This window comes from Mixophyes fleayi, chromosome 9, assembly GCF_038048845.1.
Source record: "Mixophyes fleayi isolate aMixFle1 chromosome 9, aMixFle1.hap1, whole genome shotgun sequence".
Taxonomy (NCBI): domain Eukaryota; kingdom Metazoa; phylum Chordata; class Amphibia; order Anura; family Limnodynastidae; genus Mixophyes; species Mixophyes fleayi.
This window is the reverse complement of record NC_134410.1, coordinates 7,241,129-7,263,001: the sequence shown is the minus strand read 5'-3', so window position 1 is coordinate 7,263,001 and position 21,873 is coordinate 7,241,129. Positions and strand designations below refer to the sequence as shown.

General features: G+C 40.0%; 1 protein-coding gene across 4 annotated transcripts in view; it reads right to left on the bottom strand.

Annotated features, from left to right (window-relative positions):
* The window catches only part of PCDH19 (protocadherin 19), a 127,251-nt gene extending 111,368 nt beyond the window's left edge, over positions 1–15,883 (bottom strand). For 2 of the 4 annotated variants that reach the window (XM_075186251.1, XM_075186253.1), the window contains exons 1-2: positions 12,636–15,883; positions 8,268–8,382 (exon numbers count right to left, since the gene is read on the bottom strand). In XM_075186251.1, the coding sequence (XP_075042352.1) occupies positions 8,268–8,382; positions 12,636–14,794 (2,274 nt within the window). In that variant the 5' untranslated portion in view covers positions 14,795–15,883. Of the gene's footprint in view, positions 1–8,054; positions 8,383–12,635 lie in introns of all 4 variants that reach the window. The other 2 variants (XM_075186249.1, XM_075186250.1) reach the window with 2 other exon arrangements.
* Positions 15,884–21,873: the final 5,990 nt, after the last annotated feature.

Genomic DNA, 21,873 nt, shown 5'->3' with positions numbered 1-21,873 from the left:
TGTTAAAAGCCACAAATTTACTTTTAACCCCATCTGTCTGCTTACTTCATAGTCAGCAGTTGTGTTGCCAATATGACTGTATTTCATCTTATAGACTCAACATGACTGGACAGGCATCAGAAAACCGTTCATCTTTATCATCAATCGTTTTCGTGTTATTTTTTTATTGCCAGGACCTGTACCAATAGGCAAGTCAAAACATGGGTGAAAATAAGTATATGAGTGGGAATTTTCTAACTCAAAATGGCAATTATAAAGGGACACATTCCACCTATTTTTTTTTAAGAAGTTGTACAGGTCGATTTTACCAGAGGATTCAGGAATCTTCCAAATTCAGTTTGGTGTTCTATGGCAGCCGTGAACCATTAACATCCACTGGTAGAAGCATTTTTTTGTTAGGTTGAACTAAAATTCATGATAAAGCAGCTTTAGTGAAACGCGTCTCAGTGATGCAACTGGTTCCCAATGAATTGTTAGGCAGCGTTCTTAGTGAAAATTGGTTAAATTCACAAAATGGCTGCCTCAATTGTGGAAATCGTGCATGATTACAAAGGCGCTTATGCGTTCATCCACGTTCTGTGCATGCACAGAGCAATTTCACACAAGATACGCTACGCAGACTGGCATAAGTACTACTCTGCCTCAGCCACTAAGGGATTAGAAGCCTTTAGTTGTGATAACAGTATGTGATCTAGAGAATTAATTCAATACATAGGCTGAATTATATGGAAAAGCCTTTTCAATGAAGCCAGAACTTGTGTAGTATATTCGCCAAGATCCAGAGTTGATCTACGGCTTTCCCTTTATCTACCTGATTGTTTTTCAGGACAGTAAATCTGCATAAGGAGAGAAAGGGGGCGCTTCATGGTGAACATACCTTTATTACAAACAGCCGTTTATAAATCTATCTATGTGTACCAGATCAGGGGTGCAGGAGCTGTTTTACACAATATATCTCTTTCCGACAGACCAAGTGCTGCTTCAGATGAAGTGCAGGAACAGGAAACCAGAGTCCAAACTTTGTCCACTGATGGTTTTTAAATGAGTTAAGTTATGTTAAGTAATTTACCCAACATGTTTCGCCATTTATCTATCTTTCTATCTAACTATCTATCTATCTATCTATCTATCTATCTATCTATCTATCTATCTCATGTCAATCTATCTTCTATCTATCTATCTATCTATCTATCTATCTAATTTCTATCGCATATCTATCTATCTCATATCTATCTATCCTCATATCTATCTATCTATCTATCTATCTATCTATCTGTCTGTCTGTCTGTATATCTCTATCTATCTATCTATCTATCTCATATCTATATATCTATCTATCTATCTATCTGACTGTCTGTCTATCTATCTATCTATCTATCTATCTATCTATCTATCTATCTACCTATCTATCTATCTGTCTGTATATCTATCTATCTATCTATCTATCTATCTATCTATCTATCTATCTATCTATCTATCTCATATCTATCTATCTATCTATCTATCTATCTATCTGTCTGTATATCTATCTATCTATCTATCTATCTATCTATCTATCTATCTATCTCATATCTATCTATCTATCTATCTATCTCATATCTATCTATCTATCTATCTCATATCTATCTATCTATCTATCTATCTATCTATCTATCTATCTATCTCATATCTATCTATCTATCTTTCTATCTATCTATATATCTATTTAAACTAAAACAGGTAAAAGTAAGTCTACTATCTTTGAAACAAAAGCTATTTTTTGCTCTATATGCAACAAAATATTTTGAGAACATATAAAACATTATTGTTTATTTACCAGTATTTATACTTTGAAAAAACAAAACAGGGAAAAAAGGAAAAAAAAATATATTTTATCCCAGGCTCCTTCGCTATCTGTCACTTTTCCTTTAGTACAAAAGAATCAGCTTTGTAAATAAGAGAGTTAAAAAAAAAAACAACCCTTCCTCCCTAGCAGATCTCTTCAGGAGAACAGCAGCTCCCCGGGGAACACTTTTTCAAGATTCAGAACTGTTAAACTAAAAGCTTCTCTCATTAAAGACCAGCTACATATCAAAACAAGGCTGGCGTTCCTTGATAGACAGGTGGTCATTGTAGAGTTCCCTTACAGCATTATACTCGAAAACAGACTCTGCACACTCCAGCGATAAGCATATGCGATTACATTATGTACAGCCTGCTCTGATTTCTGCTGTAACTAAAAAATAATGAGCCCGATACAGCGGCATGAGAAATGTATGCGGAGCACTACTAGCGGAGGCTTATACGCTTCTACAATTCATTTCCAATTGTGTTTACCAAACTCAGTCCTTACCAATAAACAGAATGAAGCATTAAAGCTTGAACTAGCAGATTTCGCCTCGGCACAGGAATGCATAATAAGAAAGAAAATGATGAAGCCAGACTGTAACCCATTGTTATGTGGATCTATGGGGAATTAAATGTTGGGTGTGATAACTTTTATGACTGTTATAAGACTCTGTGAATGGGATCTTCAAGCTTATACACCGCGGGGCTGCCTTTGGGCATTTCTCTTGTTGAATTGGAACTCGCGCAGTTCTCTGCCAGGCTGTGGCGAACAGACAGAGTTAATGAAGATTCGCTGCGTTTAATTTATTGCTACTTGGTACCAGCGATGGGCAACTTGATACATATCAGGATACACTCTAACCTTCAAAAAGGGCGACACGTTACCCTTAATCCCAGTAATAAGAAGAAACAATACATTTGATCAAAGAAAGAGACGTCTATCTGTAATAACATATCAGCATTTTATGCAAGTGTTACCAGCTATAACAAAGACATCTGACACTAAAGCAGGATGAAGCTGGGGGCCACAAGTGAAGACTTGGAGGGGCCAACTGTTGCCCATTACATTTTCCCCTAGAACATTTTGCCCTAGAAAACATTCGGACATTTAAAAATGTTTAAAAATGCAGAATTGCAGCTCAAAATCCGTCATCCCCCCCTCTATCACGGCACCCCTATTCTTGCACCCTGGAATCTGTTTTAAAGGATGTATACATGCATAATATTACATCAAATGCAGGACAAGCATTAAGTAATACCTCGGTGGTTTAATTCACTTGAAATAATACTCTCTACAAGGCTTTTAGCGTTCATTTTCCTGCTCTTTAAAAAGGTCCCCAACTTGTTTCACCTCCTTAGTCAGGAAACATGCTAAGATAAAAATGCAAAACAATGTTTTGGACCCATTGTGAATTTAGGCTTTAAATTGACTGAGAGCATGAAGAGAACCCAACAGTTTTACACTTAATCCACAATAACATGCTTACATAGACAGCAAAGGGGCACCCAAATCATAAAACACAAGAGACGACCAACACGTTATAGTCCTAAACATTGTCAGATTCAGATTCCTGTTCCTATGGCCACTTAGGAAAAGACACAAGGATTTATAGAAATAACGGACAAGATGACCAATGAAAAACAGGATATTGATCAAGTGGGCTGGGTTATTTCTAAAGTAGATCTGTTTGCAGAGATGGGTGTGGCTGTAAGTGATACAGTTACACAAAGGGGTAGCAAAATGAATGCTAAAATCAGTTTAGAGCAACGGTTCCCAAACTTTAAGTAAGGAAAGCCAACAAGCCAACCAACCAACCAACTAACAAACCAACCAACCAACCAAAAAACAAACCAATAAACCAACCAACCAATCAGATATCAGCTATAATCTACAAGCCAGATAGCAAATCTCTGATTGGCTCTACACCATATCTGTTACTTCTTTGGAAACAGTAGACATTAAATACACTCATATTAAAATCCTTATCAAATTAAACATATTTTCTGATGTTGTCTTCTGTTTAAATTAAAACAATTAGCTTCCCTGAGAAAAACTTCACATTTTGGTGTAATATCTTTGATTGAAATGTAAGTCCACAGATAATTAGTTATACACATCAGATTATCACATCTCTTCTGCCTCTTTGACTGCTGTACTTTTAATTTTGTAACAAGTTAATAATGAGCTTTAAACTTCAAAAAGAGTCCCTATGTGGCCAATTTGAACAATTAAAGAAACAATATTCAGCAAAACGCATTGGTCTAATACAAACAAACTTGTCTAAAATACAGATGTGTCAATATTCTAAAAGCTTATGTAACAAGTATTACACAGTAGAATAACTAAGCATATTCGCGCACTGTAACATCCCTAAAGTGCAAATAGAACAACTTTTAGATATTTAAATATCACAGGTTGTGTATTATTGAACTGAATAATACACATGACAAAAATTGGTATGTTTATATGTAACTAAGTATGACCAGCAGGCTCTTTATTAGGAGGGAGGGGCTACTGACAACAACTGACAGTCTGGCAGACTTGCTTTGCAGAAATGCGCAGCGTGGATTGGTTGATTCATACACGGGGGAGGAGTCGGTGATGACACAACACTTCAGTCTCACTGTCCTATTCAGCTGTCTGGTTGAGATAATACTTTGATTTTCAGCAGATCTGCAGTGGAACATCAACCCACACATGGCTCACACATGAAAATTGATGTTTTGGCGTTTGGTGGACCTTTCTAAACAAGTCTTTTGCCAGCACGGTGGCTCATTGGTTAGCACTTCTGCCTCACAGCACTGGGGTCATGAGTTCAATTCCCGACCATATCTATGAGGAGTTCATATGTTCTCCCTGTGTTTGCGTGGGTTTTCTCTGTGTGCTCTGGTTTCCTCCCACACTCCAAAAACATACTGATAGGTTATTTGGCTAGTGTTAAATTGCCCTTAGTCTCTCTTGGTCTGTCTGTCTGTATGTATGTATGTATGTATGTATGTATGGGCAGCACAGTGGCCTAGTGGTTAGCACTTCTGCCTCACAGCACTGAGGTCATGAGTTTCCTCCCACACTCCAAAAACATACTGCTAGGTTAATTGGCTACTATCAAAAATTGACTCTAGTCTGTCTGTCTGTCTCCCTGTCTGTCTATCTTCCTCTTTGTCTGTCTGTGTCTGTGTGAGTGTGTGTCTATATTAGGGAATTTAGACTGTAAGCTCCAATGGGGCAGGGACTGATGTGAATGAGTTCTCTGTACAGCGCTGCAGAATTAGTGGCGCTATATAAATAAATGATGATGATGATGAATGATGATGTATGTTAGGGGATTTAGATTGTAAGCTCCAATGGGGCAAGGACTGATGTGAATGAGTTCTCTGTACAGCGCTGCGGAATCAGTGGCGCTATATAAATAAATAGATGATGATGATGATGATGACAATGATGAAGTATTTCATTTTAGGTGAATTAAGGGTGGGCAGTCTGTCCGATATTTTTTTTAAACAAAATGTAACATCTGTGCCAAAATATAGCAAATGCAGCACATATAATGAAAATGATAAAATACACACAACATGGAGAGTGCGCTCTTTATAAGATTGTCCATTAAACTGCTATATATGTCACTGCCCTTTATCTTATGTTACTTCTGGGACGCTGGTAATTGTCAGCTGCAGGTACAGTCTTTGCAATCCCCAAATCCCTTATATTGGCTGAAAAATGTCATCGCTGATTCTTTTATAATCCCACAGGTTATGCAAAGTCCTAGCTGGTCTTTCCAGCGTACTATTCGGTGCTTCAATGTCAGCTGCTATAACCAATGCTTTTATCACCCAAAATTTCCTCTAAATGTTGCATCCAGGGCAGATCCTTGCTCATCTACTTAGTTACTTAGATGGATCACTGTAAAGGATCTTAATCAACAATGTATATCAGGAGCTAAATGTCTACAATATACAGGTTACATGATCAAAAGCACATATACTGCGAAATATACACCTAATATCTCAAATGTGACCATTTTCCGGATAAGGTCCACATTTAATATTCAATTCTTTATAAATCCAGCGCTTTGTGATCAATCATATGTTAACATTGTTGCCATGTGCTGGTTAAAGAAGGACATAATGTTTTTATTGCTATACCTGAGCAAATTTCATATTGTTGACAGATTTTTCCTGCCTGTCTCGCCAGAGTACCAGCTGTCACCAACAGCTCGGCTTTCTCCGAATGTGCAGCCTCACTCAGGTGTAAATAAATACAAATTATGTCAATTATTAAGAAATATTGCATAGTCGCTTTAGCCGTTATTAGTTTTACCAGCAAAGTCAAAACCACAACGCGTCTCACACCTCAGTGATGTCACTAGTTCCTGAATGTTGGTTCAGCCTACAAGATGGCTGCCTCTGGTGGGCGCCACGGAGAGCACTTTAAAACAGAGCAATGAAAAAGACACCATCTAAGAAGTAGATTTCTCAAAAACAAAACAAAACCCCACATAAACCTGCAAAAACTCCAATCACTTGTAATCTATTGTATGGGGACCAAAAGTGCTAAATCATATTACAGCTCATTAAGCTGCTGACTGAGCTGGAGGCACAAATCAGTGGACAGAAAATAATATTTGGCTGTACAACTGCCGTGTTGTAGATCAGACTACATCGGTATATGGTAAATCAAAAGCACGCGCTGACGCATTTCTTGGGGTGTTAATGCAATCTCTATACTGACGGTTTTCTAGCCATTGTGCAAGAATTCTCTTTTGTTATATTATGTGTGTGAACGGGAGCTTGGTTCAGCTGATAAATGATAAATTCACACATCTCACCAGCAACCTGACTTCTCCAAATAATTGGGACATGCTTTGAAAGTGCAATTTCTAATACTATAACTGCACCAGCTATTGAGTAAAGACATTGTTATAACATTTATGGCTCGGACCCAATTGCATTCCCTTCTATAAGCGTGAATGAACTTTCCATCTAAGACATCAGAATGTATATTATCAAACAGAATTTCTGTACAACACTGGTCATAAAACATTCCTTAAAGCAACTAGCTCAAAAAGTGAACAATACCCCTATAAGCACCATAAAAAGGTTGGTTTGTGAAAACAATTACTTTACACTACAGTAAACATATAAAACGTGTTAAAATAAACAGAGCAATAGTTTTTCTGGGTACAAACCTAAATTGCGCCCTGCACATAATCACTATACCAACCAATGTCTACAACCAATTTAAGTAAACCTGGGAAATGTACATTGATTACATTTTAAGCTATTTGCCATTTTTCCAAAACATCTATCTTATTAGCATATCTGAATTGGACAGATATTGACATCTTCCAATGATTTATAATTTAAAGATCAGATAGGAAAGTTACTTTGCATTAAGTTGGCACAAACGTATTATTGACTGTGTTAGTTCTATAGAGACTTGAACAAATTTGATGGAAACCACATTATTATTTTTTAATTCACATCCCCAAATAATGATTGATGAAACATTGTTAGTCACTTTTCTGCATTAATATTGTGAAAACAACACCAATTCAACTTAGCAATGTATCCAATAGCAAAAATAGCAGCTAATAGTTTCTAAACTGTATCAAACAATCTTTGAAATTTATCAAAGGGTCTTGTACTACTACTGGCAGCCTGCCAAGGACTTGAATAAAGAAGGGGTGGAGGGTTAAAAGCTCAGACCGCTATTTTTTCAAACTAACTTGATACAAGTTTTTGGATTCTCCGGAACGCAAGTAGATAATACACATTTAATATGCTCTTCATTTCCACCAGAAGACACCAACAATAATGATAACACTGACTGGCAAAAAATCATATTAGCAACTGAGATTGTAGACCTAAAGAAAGAAATGTGGATGGACATCCATGTTAAATTTTACACACGCAAAGAAAAATGATCATGCTACATCAACAAAGATCGTCCTAAGACGCTGACATCAAGTACAGAAGTTATTAAGCAAAGATGATGCCGGTACAAGTAGATAGACCAAGTACAAGTAGATAGACCAAGTACAAGTACATAGACCAAGTACAAGTACATAGACCAAGATAAGTCACTCTGGCTGACTGGGTATCATCTTACATTAGCTGTTAAAGTCTTTATGACCATGTATGACCCACAATCCATCTCTGCTGCCATGTTTATAATGCTATGGACATCATGTGGCTTGTACAAGACAATACTTGCTCAAGGTACTCACCTCTGGTAGAGGCATCCCGTTGATGATGAGGTCAGGCTGTGGAGGACTCTGGTTGGTGAAGGTGTGGTGGTAGACATGATTGGATCCCGCGTTCCTTGTATTCTGGTTGTCCACATTGATGAAGGTGCTGTCCGACCGCCTGCACCCTAGGGGAAGGGTCTGCTGGTGGTAGTCAAAGTAGTTTAGTGATGAAGTAAGGGAGGAGCAGCTCACCACATTCATTTTATCCGTCTCCTCCACATCCCGGGGCACCAGGCGGATGTCGTTCTTGCTGATTTTTTTCTTCTTGTTGGCTTTCTTTTGGTGTCCATACGAGTACTCCGCTATCCTGCAAGAGAACATTAATAAGGTGCAAATGCATGCACGTTTTATAACGGCTCTATATAATAAACAGCATCTATCACAGCCAAACACCCGTGCAAGAGAAAACACAAAGTCTTTGGATATAAAAACAATAAAATAACAAAAAAATAAAAAAACATACAAAAGAATGACATACAATACACTCTTCTTATTGTGTATATTTTCCGACAATCACTGTACAATTCCCCAAACAGCAGCCTGACTAGAGGGCGATTAGAACATTGACTATGTATAGATTATGTATTTATATGTATAGATATTGTATACAACATAAACCAGTGCTGATACTAGTAACAGACATATTATTTTATTTTTTACTATGTTCTGAGACGTAAAAGTGACTTTTACCTTTACTTTTAACTATGCTTATATAATAAACTATGCACCCATTATTAATTTTAGATCTGAGGGGTTTAATTGATCTCTGACGCTTCTTGAAATGGAATCCTATTCAATGTTCTCAATATATATGTATATATATAATGGAATGCACTCATTCAATACAGGTTGTAATGAGGGGACACAGTAGACAATACCTCTACATTAGAATCAGAATACTGAAATATCAAGCCACAGTAGCTTTAGGGATAACCCACTTGTTGCTGAACTACAACTCCCAGAATGACACGCCGAATGTTTACTGTGCTTGGCTGAAGTTGATAAACGATGACCGATTATAGGTCCATGCACAAGTATGGGGTCAGTGATAACATTAAGAGATGGACTTTGTGCAGGTTTACACTGAACAGCAGATTCTCAACGCAGGGATGTCCTCTCTTAGATAAAGATGTTTAACTCTTTTCTTTACGGGAAACACAGCGTTAAGGGAACAACTGACATATTTACTAAGGATAATCCTGGCTTGTTTTGATTGCCGCATAGAATGAAGTGTGTGTGATTACCTGCTCTGTCTTCGAGAAAATACTACAGAGGTTTAACTGGGAGCTGTGCAGAGGAATCTCTATCTCCAATGACTAGTCATGAACAGCCGAATCTCACCTAAGGCTGCTGTTTTCTTTCAAGCATTCATGTGTGATGAGTTATCTGATAGCTAAACAACCTCATATGACTAACAATGGAAATTCATTTCAAGTAGGAAAAAAAAAGAAGAAAGAAATTAATGTTTTTACAAGAAAAAATACACAGTAGAGGGAGGGAGAAAACATATGAGAGTCGGTATACCTTGAGAAGCAAGATAATCATATACTGTAGCATTCTCTCTGAATTAGTGTATTATGCCAGATTGCTCAGCAGTGGCAAATTCCACCCCTATTTGGTGATTTCTGCATTATACCCATTTATATATAATATAATATATATATATATATATATATATATATATATATATATATATGTATAATCTAATTAGCACACATACAGAAAGACAAAATACCAAATGTGCGTTATTAAGAACACATTTGTGTTATAATATATTTGGCTTAACCCTGCATTACCAATCCAGCCAAATATTTTGATAATGGCAATTTTATAAAAATTTTCGACAAATTAGCACAATGTATCCAAAGGTTTAGAAGTAGCATAAAGGGGGGGTTATAAGGGGCTCACGAGCTTACACCCATTTTCACAGCCCCAATGTCCACTGTGTACAGAATATTAGTATATTAGTGGCAGGAGGGTGCCTGATATTAATGACCGCTATTATTCTCATACAGACAGCAAAATATTGTCCTAAATATTTACTAGCTATAAATGTATATTATATAAGCATCGCAGGACATTCTACAGCTGGTTCCTTTTGGCAATGTGGCTAAATGATATGCACCAACCCCCCAGGATGACTTGATCATGACAGGCAACGGAGAGTTAATTTCTGGAGTGGCATTTCGCCTGCAACCGGTGCAAGAAAACCGACCTAAGTGATGATATTAAATAGGGACCATGATCTGCAATTGGAAAATGTCACATAAAACTAAAAAATATGACATGGATTTATATTCAGCACCGATGACATTTTCATCATGACGGAAATAAAACCACAGAATTAAATAGCAGGGCTTGGCACAGGGAGGCACACAAAAAAAACTCACTGAGCTTTTAAGCTAGGAAATAAAAATACAGATGAATTTGCTGGGGCTAGGAGGAGAATTTTAATTTGGAGCGCCCATTAACTGATTTTTTTTTTTTCCACTGAATATCACGGTTTCCTCTTTTCAGGTGATATTTTGGATTCTCTATCTTGCATGCATCAGTCCTCAATGTCAGCAATGCATAGACTATATATGGCCAGCCCCTTGCAGTTATCACTCAGCTATAGCCCCCCAGGACTGACAGATCCCTGCTCTGCAATAGTGACAATAGACTCACTGTGACTCTGCAGAGAGCTGTGTGTATTTGGGTAAGGGCAGATGTTGACACTGCTGGGGTGAAATGAATTCACTCACTGACTTATTACATCTGTGCTTTCTCTCTTATATCCCCCATCCAATCACTGAGACAATGCACTGGGATGTCTGGATAATTCCTTTCTTTTTTTCATGGCATTCTGATATCCCTTACACCCTTTGGTTAACAAGGTGTTAATTGCCCCCAAATGCAGGAGGGTAAACATTTGAAAACCTAGAAAATAATTGCTTTTTATCTCCTTCATTGGAAAGGATTCAAAGCTATAGGCTCAGTAAGCCTTGTTTATTACACATGACATATGCATAAACTTGGGTATGTTTGGTAAATAGAATGTATAGTCAGTAAATGCACTGTACAGAGCAGGCTTGGGCAGTGGGCCTCTGTATATTGTAGAACTACAAATCCCAGCATGCCCAATAAGGTGTTGTCAGGGCATGCTTAGACTTGTAGTTCACAGGACGCCCTTGCATTGTGTGTGAGTACACACACACACACACATATATATATATATATATATATATATATATATATATATATATATATATATATATATATATCTCAGGCATAAAACAGCCATTATGATTTCCTTCCACGTGAACTGGCTCAGTGATGGGTGAATACCAGAGAAAGGCACTAACCATTGGCCCCCAGTAACGAGATTACACAGTTTATGAGGCACTGCAGCTGTCCCACAGGACACCTGATTGATATTCATGTGGGGTTAGCATTTGTCTACCAAACTTTTTTGTTAGGCTCAATACTTGTAGGACTGCTGCAAATCTCTGGCACTCCCTTGTAACATGTATCAGGAGCAATAGATACACAGAGAGTTTGCTGAATATAAGAGGTTATTTTTATTTTTAGTTCTTTAAACAGCAGAGCTGCAGTTACTTGTCATTGGCGAGTGATATAAGCAAGTGCTTGCTAATCTGACTTAAGCTGATAAGAATTGAACCCATAATTAATGTAGCCTTAAATTGTTTTGTTTTTTTTTTTTCAGTACTGTATCTGTTTTTAGGTTTTTGCTTTTAGTGAGGTGCTTGGAACTGGGCCATGGCTAAGATAAAGGGTTGAATTGAATGTGATCACCTCCAAAGGCATGCATTGAAATGTAAAAATCATGTTTTCATTTAATCCTGTATTCTTTCAAATTCCAACTGTGATACATGAGGTTCCAGCTGAAACACACGTTACTTATGCGCACAGTGCCACCTAATGGTGGAAAATGGAAAGTGCACCTTGTTTCTGATAATCTGTCTGCTTCATTAATTGACTGTTCGGTGACATGAAATAGGTTACTTGCGCTGCAGTTGCCTGTGCGACAAGTGCCCCCCCTCCAAAAAACAAACAAACAAACAAAAACAAAACAGAACCATGTTAAAAGCTCCATTGTACTTATTTCATACAGCACCCTCTGGACACTGCAAAGTCACCAATTGGACATGAAAAATAATCTTTATATTATCATATATATCCAAAGTTCTCTGTCATTCATTAACCTTTTCATTGCCAGGGGCGGAGATTTAGGATCTTTCTTTATATTGATCGCAGTGCCTATATATCTCTGAGCGAGTTATTAAGGCCAGCTAGCAAATACAGGAGGATCAGCAATGCTACATACTCTGAAAGGATTTGAATTACAGCAGGTGGAACTGTGCAAAGACATTTTGTTGCAGTGTATAGTTAGAGACATATACAGAACAAACAGTATTATCTCTATCCACCAGGGTTGTGTTATATACATTGTGGCTCTTCATACAATAGACATTTCTGGGTGCAATTAACAGCATGATGTAAACCCAGTGAGCTCAGGACTAATAAACTTATTGATCAGCACTAAACACAGTTCCTTACCTGCAGTTGTAGGTCCTTATTTCCTTGTTGTCTCGTTTGCATTTCACAGCTACAAATATCATAGTGACAAAGAGAATAGCAGCAATAGATCCCAGAGCGATGATAAATATCAGAGATAAATTAACAGATCCTATGGACTCCTGGGCGTCCAGAGCTGGGGAGAGGTAGATTAAAATCAAAGCCGAGGCAGAAAGTGAAGGTTTGCCATGGTCCTGTGCAGCTACAATCAGTTCGTAGGTGGTCTTTGAGTTCTCCCCGAATGTCCTGGTGGTCCTAATCTCACCATTCATTTGATCAATCTCGAAGAAGCCCCTGTCCCCTTCTGTAACCTCGTAGGACAACCTGCCATTCTCCCCCTCATCGTAGTCATCAGCCTTGACCACAGTCACTAGGTAGCCCACCCCTGCGTTCCTGGGGATATAGACCTCAGAGGTTCCATTGATCAACGGTGGAGCAGTAATCACTGGGGTGTTATCATTCACATCAACTACAATCACCCTGACGGTGACATTGCTCTGGAGGGGCGGGGTACCCCCATCCTTGGCTGAAATCTTAAATTCAAAAGCCTTTGTCTGTTCGTGGTTGAATGACCTGAGGGCATAGATGTCTCCAGTGGTGGGGTTGATGGACACATAGGTGAAAACTGGCATGTCCCTCACCTGTGACTGTACCAGCTGGTAGGACACACTCCCATTTAAGCCCAAATCGGGGTCTCTGGCCGACACTGAGAGCAGGTAAGCCCCCGGGGTGTTGTTTTCGGAGACAATGACTTGGTAGAATGTTTTGGAGAAGTGGGGGTGATTGTCATTCTCATCGGTGATTCTGACAGTGAATGACTTGGTGGACTGAAGAGAGGGGTTCCCCCCATCCTTGGCCTGGATGGTTAAATTGTACTGGTCCCTCTGCTCCCTGTCTAACCTGCCATCGACCAAGATGGTGGAGAAGCTCTCATATTCCTGGAGCCTAAAGGGCACGTTGCCCAACAGTTTGCACAGAACCCTTCCATTCATCCCCGAATCCCGGTCTGAGACCCTCACTAAAGCTATCACATACCCGGGGGGAGCGTTTTCACTCACTTCCACCACCTCACTGTTGACTGAGAGTAAATTAATGACAGGGACATTGTCATTTACATCCAACACGTTGACAGTCACTTTGCAGTGGGCAGGGATGGAGTTGGGTCCCAAATCCTTGGCTTGGACATCGATTTCATAGACGTGTCCTTCCTCATAGTCTATGGCTCCACTGACAGTGATAATGCCAGTTTTGGGGTCTATCTTAAATAGCTCCCTGGTCTTGTCAGACACATAGCTGTTGAAGGAGTAGACTATTTCTCCATTGGTACCTTCATCAGGGTCTGTGGCATTGAGATCAATGACCAGGGCATTTAGAGGGGCGTTCTCGGGCACGTTGACAGTATATGCAGCCTCCTCAAACACCGGGTTGTTATCATTGGAATCTATCACTTTGATATTCAGTTCTACGGTGCCAAAATTGGAGGGGTCGCCCCCATCCAGGGCTGTAATGATGTAATTGTAATGAGACTGGGTCTCCCTGTCCAGGTTTTTCTCCACCACCAGTTCAGCAAACCTGGACCCGTCCCCTCTGGTCTTTATTTCTAAACCAAACAGGTCGTTGGGTGTGATCTCATAGGACTGGACCCCAAAGTTGCCAGAGTCGGGATCATAGGCGCTCTCCAGGGGTATCCTAGTACCAGGACTGGCTGTCTCTGAGATCTCCAGGTCAATCTGGTCGGTGGGGAAGCTGGGTGCGTTATCATTAAGATCTTTAATCTCTATTTTAATGACACAAATCTCCATAGAGTTAGACATGACCTCCAGCGAGATGACACATTTTGGCAACTGCCTGCACAACATGTCCCTGTCTATCTTCTGCTTGGTCACCAGCAAGCCCGACGCGTTGATGTCCACCAGGTGGGGGGCAGAGTTGGAGACCACTCTGAAGGCAGGCTGCCTGGGGTCTAGCACAAAGCCAGCATCCTTCGCGTCCTTAGCTACGTTGGCAATCTGGGTCCCAGCTCTCTGCTCCTCCTCCACTGTGTATTTCAAGTTGATCAGGGCTCGGGTTCGTGCCCAGGACACTGCTAGCAGAAGCAGAATATGCAATACATCCATCTCCCTCCTCAGCCTCAGCCACATCGTCTATATATTCCTTTGCTGGGTGAAATCAGCAGTTGATTAATCTCAGGCAAGAAAATAAAAAAATAAAGGGGGGGTCAACCAATACAGACAGAAAGCAAAAGCATACACACACTCACTGTGCCAGCTGGGGAGAGGGATTGGGATCTCCCCCTTAGATCCTCCAGAAGTTGGCTAGTTCTTGCCCAGTATGCTGCAGCCTCAGTTCGTTTTAAGACGAATGCAAGAACATAAAGTGACCGGTGCAGACTGATTCCACCTCCTCTGCATGCGCGTTTTCTCAGAGAGAAGCAGGATTCAGTGAGCGTCTGATGGGCACTTTAAACGCATCCTTATGACAAGCAGTCATTGTATTTTTCAATGAGCAAAGAGCTGCATTGATGTGGAGGTCTCAGAAACCATGCCAGGGAGTCACTACAGAGGCAAATATTAGCCTCAATCCTTCCTTAGCGCCACCTGATCCATAGCCATCCAGACAAGGGTAAAAGGGCTGCTGAAATAATTAGTATGTAAGTAATCAGTCTCGGTACCATTCATTCATTTACGCAATGCACAGTGCCCACCAACGGATGTTTTTTTTTTTATCTGCAATTGTGTATTTGCCAAGAAAATCCGAAGTCCCACCTTGCCTGCGATTTCCAGAAAGTGTGAATGGTCCTGGGGAGGAGCAGGTGGGATGCTAAGACCCCCTTTACATGCAAGGAGCCAGGAGCAGCTGATAAATCCGTTACTGATGCAGCAGAGGAGAGAGAGACGGACACTTTCAGTAACCACCAAATAATGTCCAAGGGAAAAGCTGAGACTTCCAGCAGCCTCTGATTCCAGCAGAGAGAAGAAGCCTCTTTTCTTTGATAATGGTGCAGAAAATGTAAATGAAGTAGTTTCCAAAATCCAAATGTATTTGTTTTGTCTTTTTCTCCTTCTAAAAATAATATCTTGCTTTTCAGCCCTTGCAGGCTGGGACAGTTCTTATTGTGCCTGCAATTGCACACATTTATCTGTAGATGATTATCTTATTATTTTATCCTCCTCCTCCTCTTGTAGTACTGTATGCACCTAGCTCTCTCTTGCTGCTTCTAACTACTGCCAGTGCAGTCTGTAAAGAGTGAGAGAGACGGAGAGAGAGAGGAGGGAGGGGAGGGAGAGGGGGGGGGGGGGGGCGCTGAGATACTCCAGGCTGCAGCCTATCACCAAGTGCCGGGGGGGTGAGGGGGCGTGGGGTGCTCTGATTGGGACTGGGGAGCTTCAAATTTCGAACAGGGGAGAAAAACTTCCTCAGTCAGCAGCAGAGAAGCTGCAGGGAGGAGCTGTCCATGGTACAGATGCTGCTGCTATTGGGGATTATTCTTTGCATTTCATTGTTTAATCCTGGATCTCTCGTTGTGATGACCCTTTAATCTGTTGCAACCCCCTTCTCCTTGCACCCCTGGTCCATGCACGCTCCCCTCTTCCATGTAGTCTTTGCAGCCTTCATCTAAGACACAAGCACTGATAATTCCTATCGCCAGCTTTGCAGCAGGTACCCTGCCATAGCTCCATAGAGCAGCTGTGCTTTATGTGTTTTTTTGTTATCTGGCATTTATGCATTTTGTTACGAATCGTTCTGGCATTCTGGAGATGTCCTGCTCAGCGTTTGCTCTTTTCTTTTTATCTCAGTGTCCTTGAAAATTTAAAACGAATGTTCCGGTCTAAAGATTTCCCTGCCTGTGTTACACTGCATAACCCCTGCACTAGTGAGATCTTAAGGCATTTTCAGGCAGTGTAAATGGGTTTTTTTGCAGGAGCTTCTGTGACAGGGGTTCTGTGTCTGTTAATGCAGGTCACAGGCAAGTGATAAAACTCTTTATTTCCGAAGCTTGCAGCTATCCATCATTGCAAAAAGCCAGTTTAGCTAGTGCATGCATGGAGGAGGAAGAGACTGGTTTTACCTGTTCTGGCTAATGTTACACAGAGAGAGTCTCCAGTTACTCTGTATTCCTGGGAAACCTCTGCACTGAGCAGCTCATTAAACACTGCCATTACCATGCATTAACCCCTCTCACGCTGGAGGGCACTGCGGCACAGAATGCTGCTCTCTGGCGCTGAAATTATCAGCACTTAAACCTCCTCTCTCCCATCCAGTCTCCAACCGATTCCTATGCTGACATCTCTAAACCAATAATAAAAGAGCATTTTCAGTTCACCCACCACTGTAATAACATTCTGTTCATCCCTCTAAGTGCACATATTGTATTAATAGCTTTGGATGGGACTAACATGTCATACCAACAGGCATTATTTACATGCCTGCAGACAAATTGGTATTTACTAACCAAAAAATACTGCTCCATTGTTGGTTTGATTTATTTAATGTGCTTTTAATCAGATACATCGACTACAGCTGTTTAAATATCCAAATTAGAGTAGATCTTGTCACATTATTTAAAGGTGGATCACTGTTATGGGAAATCAATTGGTAATGGGTAATGGGGAGATGTTCGTTGAGTGTTACATGGGATGGAGAGAAAGGGTCAGGAGGCGCAGAGAGGACAGTATAGAGTTTACTAAGAGTGTTATATTACATTCTGTCCTTTATACTGGGGCAAATACCAGCTGAGTAACCAGCACTATCACAGCTATGTGATATCCTTATATAGAGCAGCATGTGACAGTATTACAATCTAAGAAACCAGACACATAACTAATAGTACCAAGGAGGGGATAGATAGATAGATAGATAGATAGATAGATAGATAGATAGATAGATAGATAGATAGATAGATAGATAGATATGAGATAGATAGATAGATAGATAGATAGATAGATAGATAGATAGATAGATGTGAGATATATAGATAGATAGATAGATATATAGATAAATTGATAGATGGATATGAGATAGATATATAGATAGATAGGAGATACATAGATAGATAGATAGATAGATAGATATGATATAGAAAGATAGATAGGAGATAGATATATAGATAGATATATATGAGATAGATAGATGCGAGATAGATAGAGAGATAGATATATTTGAGTCAGATAGATAGATAGATAGATAGATAGATAGATAGATAGATAGATAGATATGAGACAAATAGATAGATAGTTATGAGATAGATATTTGATAAAGATAGATAGATAGATAGATAGATAGATAGATATGAGATAGATAGATATGAGACAGATAGATAGATAGATAGATACATAGATAGATAGATATGAGATAAATAGATAGATAGATAAATATGAGACAAATAGATAGATAGTTATGAGATAGATATTTGATAAAGATAGATAGATAGATAGATAGATAGATATGAGATAGATAGATAGATAGATATGAGATAGATAGATATGAGACAGATAGATAGATAGATATGAGATAAATAGATAAATAGATAGATATGAAATAGATAAAAAAGATAGATAGATAGATTGAAAGATAGATAGATAAATAGATATGAAATAGATAAATAGATAGATAGATATGAGACAAATCAATAGATAGATAGATAGATAGGAGATAGATAGATATGAGACAAATATATTGATAGATAGATAGATAGATAGATAGATATGAGATAGATAGATAGATAGATAGATAGGTAGATAGATAGATAGATAGATAGATAGAGATATATGAGACATACATAAACATTAGATCTATTGATAGATTGAAAAGACACTTATAGTATAGGATAGGTAGATGAAATAACCTAACATGTTCCATATTGTATATACAACAGGGGATTTGATGCAGAGGCAGCAGTGAAAGAGTTAACTGGTTCACTCTCCGAGCGCTGGCCAGCAGTGATCGGGTTAAACTGACAAAGAGAGACACACCGATCACTTTATGGAAAGCAGACACTCAGAGAAGCAGTATGAATATACGTACATGAAGGTTAGATACAGATGTACACTGACATTAGACAGGAGGGCAGTGTAATATTATATCCCTCTCTGCAGGTCTCTCCAAGGAGCAACATTAGGGACAAATCAGGAGCCTGCAGATTAGGTGTCCTGTATTTAATCCTAAAATGTGATAAGTCTGGGGGGGGGGGGGATGGAAGGTTCTGCAGATGATGTGGTTAGCAGGTTAATGTGAGACATATTGGGGGAGAGACGAGGAGACCCTGCCCTATGCTAGAGCCACTGCACACGCCGGCTATTAGCTGGAAGGATGAGTATTGCTCAAGTGTTTCATGCTGCATCCTTGTGGCAAAGCCTGTCAGGAACCTACTGATCAATATGAGGCAACTGGCGCCTTGAAGATTTGATTGAGCTGGAGAGATGAGTCTGAATGGGTTGCTCAGCTATTAACAATCCCCCAGGTAACTAGAAATGGAAGAATTACTCAGGTAAAATTATTAACTTTGCAGTGGCAGATGTATATATAAAAAAGGAACAACAGTATGCACAGTACAAGATAGAGATAGCCAGGCATCAGCCCTGCTCCCCGGGGGGACCTAATAGAAAGTCTATCTGCAGATGTCTTTTAAAGCTTGAGGAAACAAGCAACTGATACACCCTGTCGTTATCTCTGTACTGCCCTGCTTATTATGTGGATGCTATACAATGTGCAATAATAATAATAATAATAATAATAATAATAATAAAAAAAATAATAATAATAATAATATTAATAATCACACACTGAAAAACAACATAGGTCAGGAGGGAGCCGTTAAATATGTCTTATACCATTAACCATTGCTTGCCCACAGAAGCCTGCAAGTAGTGGTTAACAGCTGCTAGAGACAAGTAACCTATGCTTGGTTGGGTATGCTGAAACTTGTAGTTCTACTAAGAAAACCAAAGGATGCCTAAGTTTGCTTTCGACTCTTTAAATGTGTTGGCAAAGCTATGTCACTTTGACTGACAACGTGACACCATCTGAAAGTCGGTTGTGACTGACAATGAGAGCTGCGGTTTAGCTAGAAAGCTGAAGATTATCTCCCCATGGAGTGAATGTGGTTACAGTGATCAGGGGGCTTCGGCACGCCGGTGAAGTGAGCAGAGTCGGCTACTCCCCCCCCCCCCCTAGCCCGTTGTAACGCTACAAGAGTAGGGTTGTCAGATGAGCCATTTAAAAATTAGACACGTGAAATGATCATGATTCATGGGCACGATGCAGCTGGTTATATTGCACTGTGCATGCCTGAGGTTGATACTATGTAATCACTAGGATGCATCTGATGTAAATGCTGTGGAGAGATGCAGAGAGCAATGTACTGTCTGTGTACGGATCCTACCAGAGAGGAGAGAGCCGTCTCCATCTGCCTGTACTTATAAGTGGATTCCTGCCTTGCAGTCTGCACCCTGGCAATACACTGAACCTGCACATGACGTGCCCGTGACTAATCTTACCAACTGTTCAGGAAATCGCACAAGAACTAATTACTAGAACAGCAGACAAGAAGTCAGCCCAAATAAAAGACTCTACATGATCATTAAATATTGAAAGAGTTTTAGGCAGCAAGCTCACGCTTCCGGTTTGTCACATGACACGTTTCTGGAACAGGGTGAAAAACAAAAAAATCCTTGTTGTCCATCACCTCCAATTAGATGCCTGCTCTCATTTCCTAAATTGCTCTAGAATATGAGAGTTAGAATCCGATTGGTTGCTAAGAGCAACACAAGACTTCTGAAGCATGTTGACTTGTCGGGTCAAGCCAAGCACAACCAGGACACGGGTGCTTTTAAACCCACAATTAGTGCATTACCCTGTGTTGTGTTTACCAGGGTGCGAACGTAGGTTAAAACGTATTCACCATGCTGCATGGACATAGTTGCAGCCGTACACCTGTTATTATTACCATTTATTTATATAGCGCCACTAATTCCGCAGCGCTGAACAGAGAACTCACTCACATCAGTACCTGCCCCATTGGGGCTTACAGTCTAAATACCCTAATACATACACACACACACACAGACTAGGGTCAATTTGATAGCAGCCAATTAACCTACCAGTATGTTTTTGGAGTGTGGGAGGAAACTGGAGCACCCGGAGGAAACCCACACAAACACGGGGAGAACATACAAACTCCTCACAGATAAGGCCATGGTCGGGAATTGAACTTATGACCCCAGCGCTGTAAGGCAGAAGTGCTAACCACTGAACCACCCTGCTGCCCACCTTGAACCAGTCTGTGCAGAAATCCAGAGAGTCAGCCAGGGATCAATGAAAAAGTGGTTTCCAGTTGACCAGCACAGAGCAAAAATACTAAAATGTGCCTGGTCACAAAGCTACCAAGTACCCAAAGGGGTTAAAATGTTGATCGACTGCCGGCTATGACACATGGTTTTTATTGCTTGTGGCCTTGCGTAGAGAACCAGCGTTTGTCACAGTGATCTATTGATCCCATTTTGACAAGGATTTAATCTCCATTCATCTCCCTGTGATATCAGCACAGGTTAATGCACCACACGTGGATATTAAACTGCCCTTGAAGTTGCACCTTAGGGGCTCATTCAGATGAGCAGCATAAGGGTTTAGTAAGAGCGCTGTGAAATTTTAAGAGCGGTTTACTCACCTCATGGTGTGACTATAACACTGCATGAGCAAAATGTCATTAACGCTCATTACCTGCTTGTCTAGACCGGAATATGCTCAGCTGCAATCAGCTGCACTAAGATGCAAAATGCATCTGAACTAAATGCAATGGAGCCGAACGGCCTGAGTATTATGTGTCCAGAATTAAATGGCCAATCAATGGGAGTAACTAGACCTTTGTGGATCCCATCGCAATGCTTAGTAAGGCACCTCATGTATCACTGAGTGGTGAAATGGCTTTGATAATGAAAGCTGTGGGCCACATAGTAACTACACATATGGTATGTATGATGACTAGATGCAGATATGTTCTCGATAAACGCCACAGCGCGTGAGACACAATGTATCTTGCAGTCTTCATCTTAACCCACCAGCAGTACGGGCTGGGATGTCAAATAACCAGCAAGATTTTGATTGCATCCTCTGTTTAACGCCATGAACCCATTAAAGTGAGTGTGCGGATTCAAGCAACTTTCCTACTTGGGCTTGCATGCACCGTACTGCGACTTTGACTGTGTCATTCATGTTTCAGCTT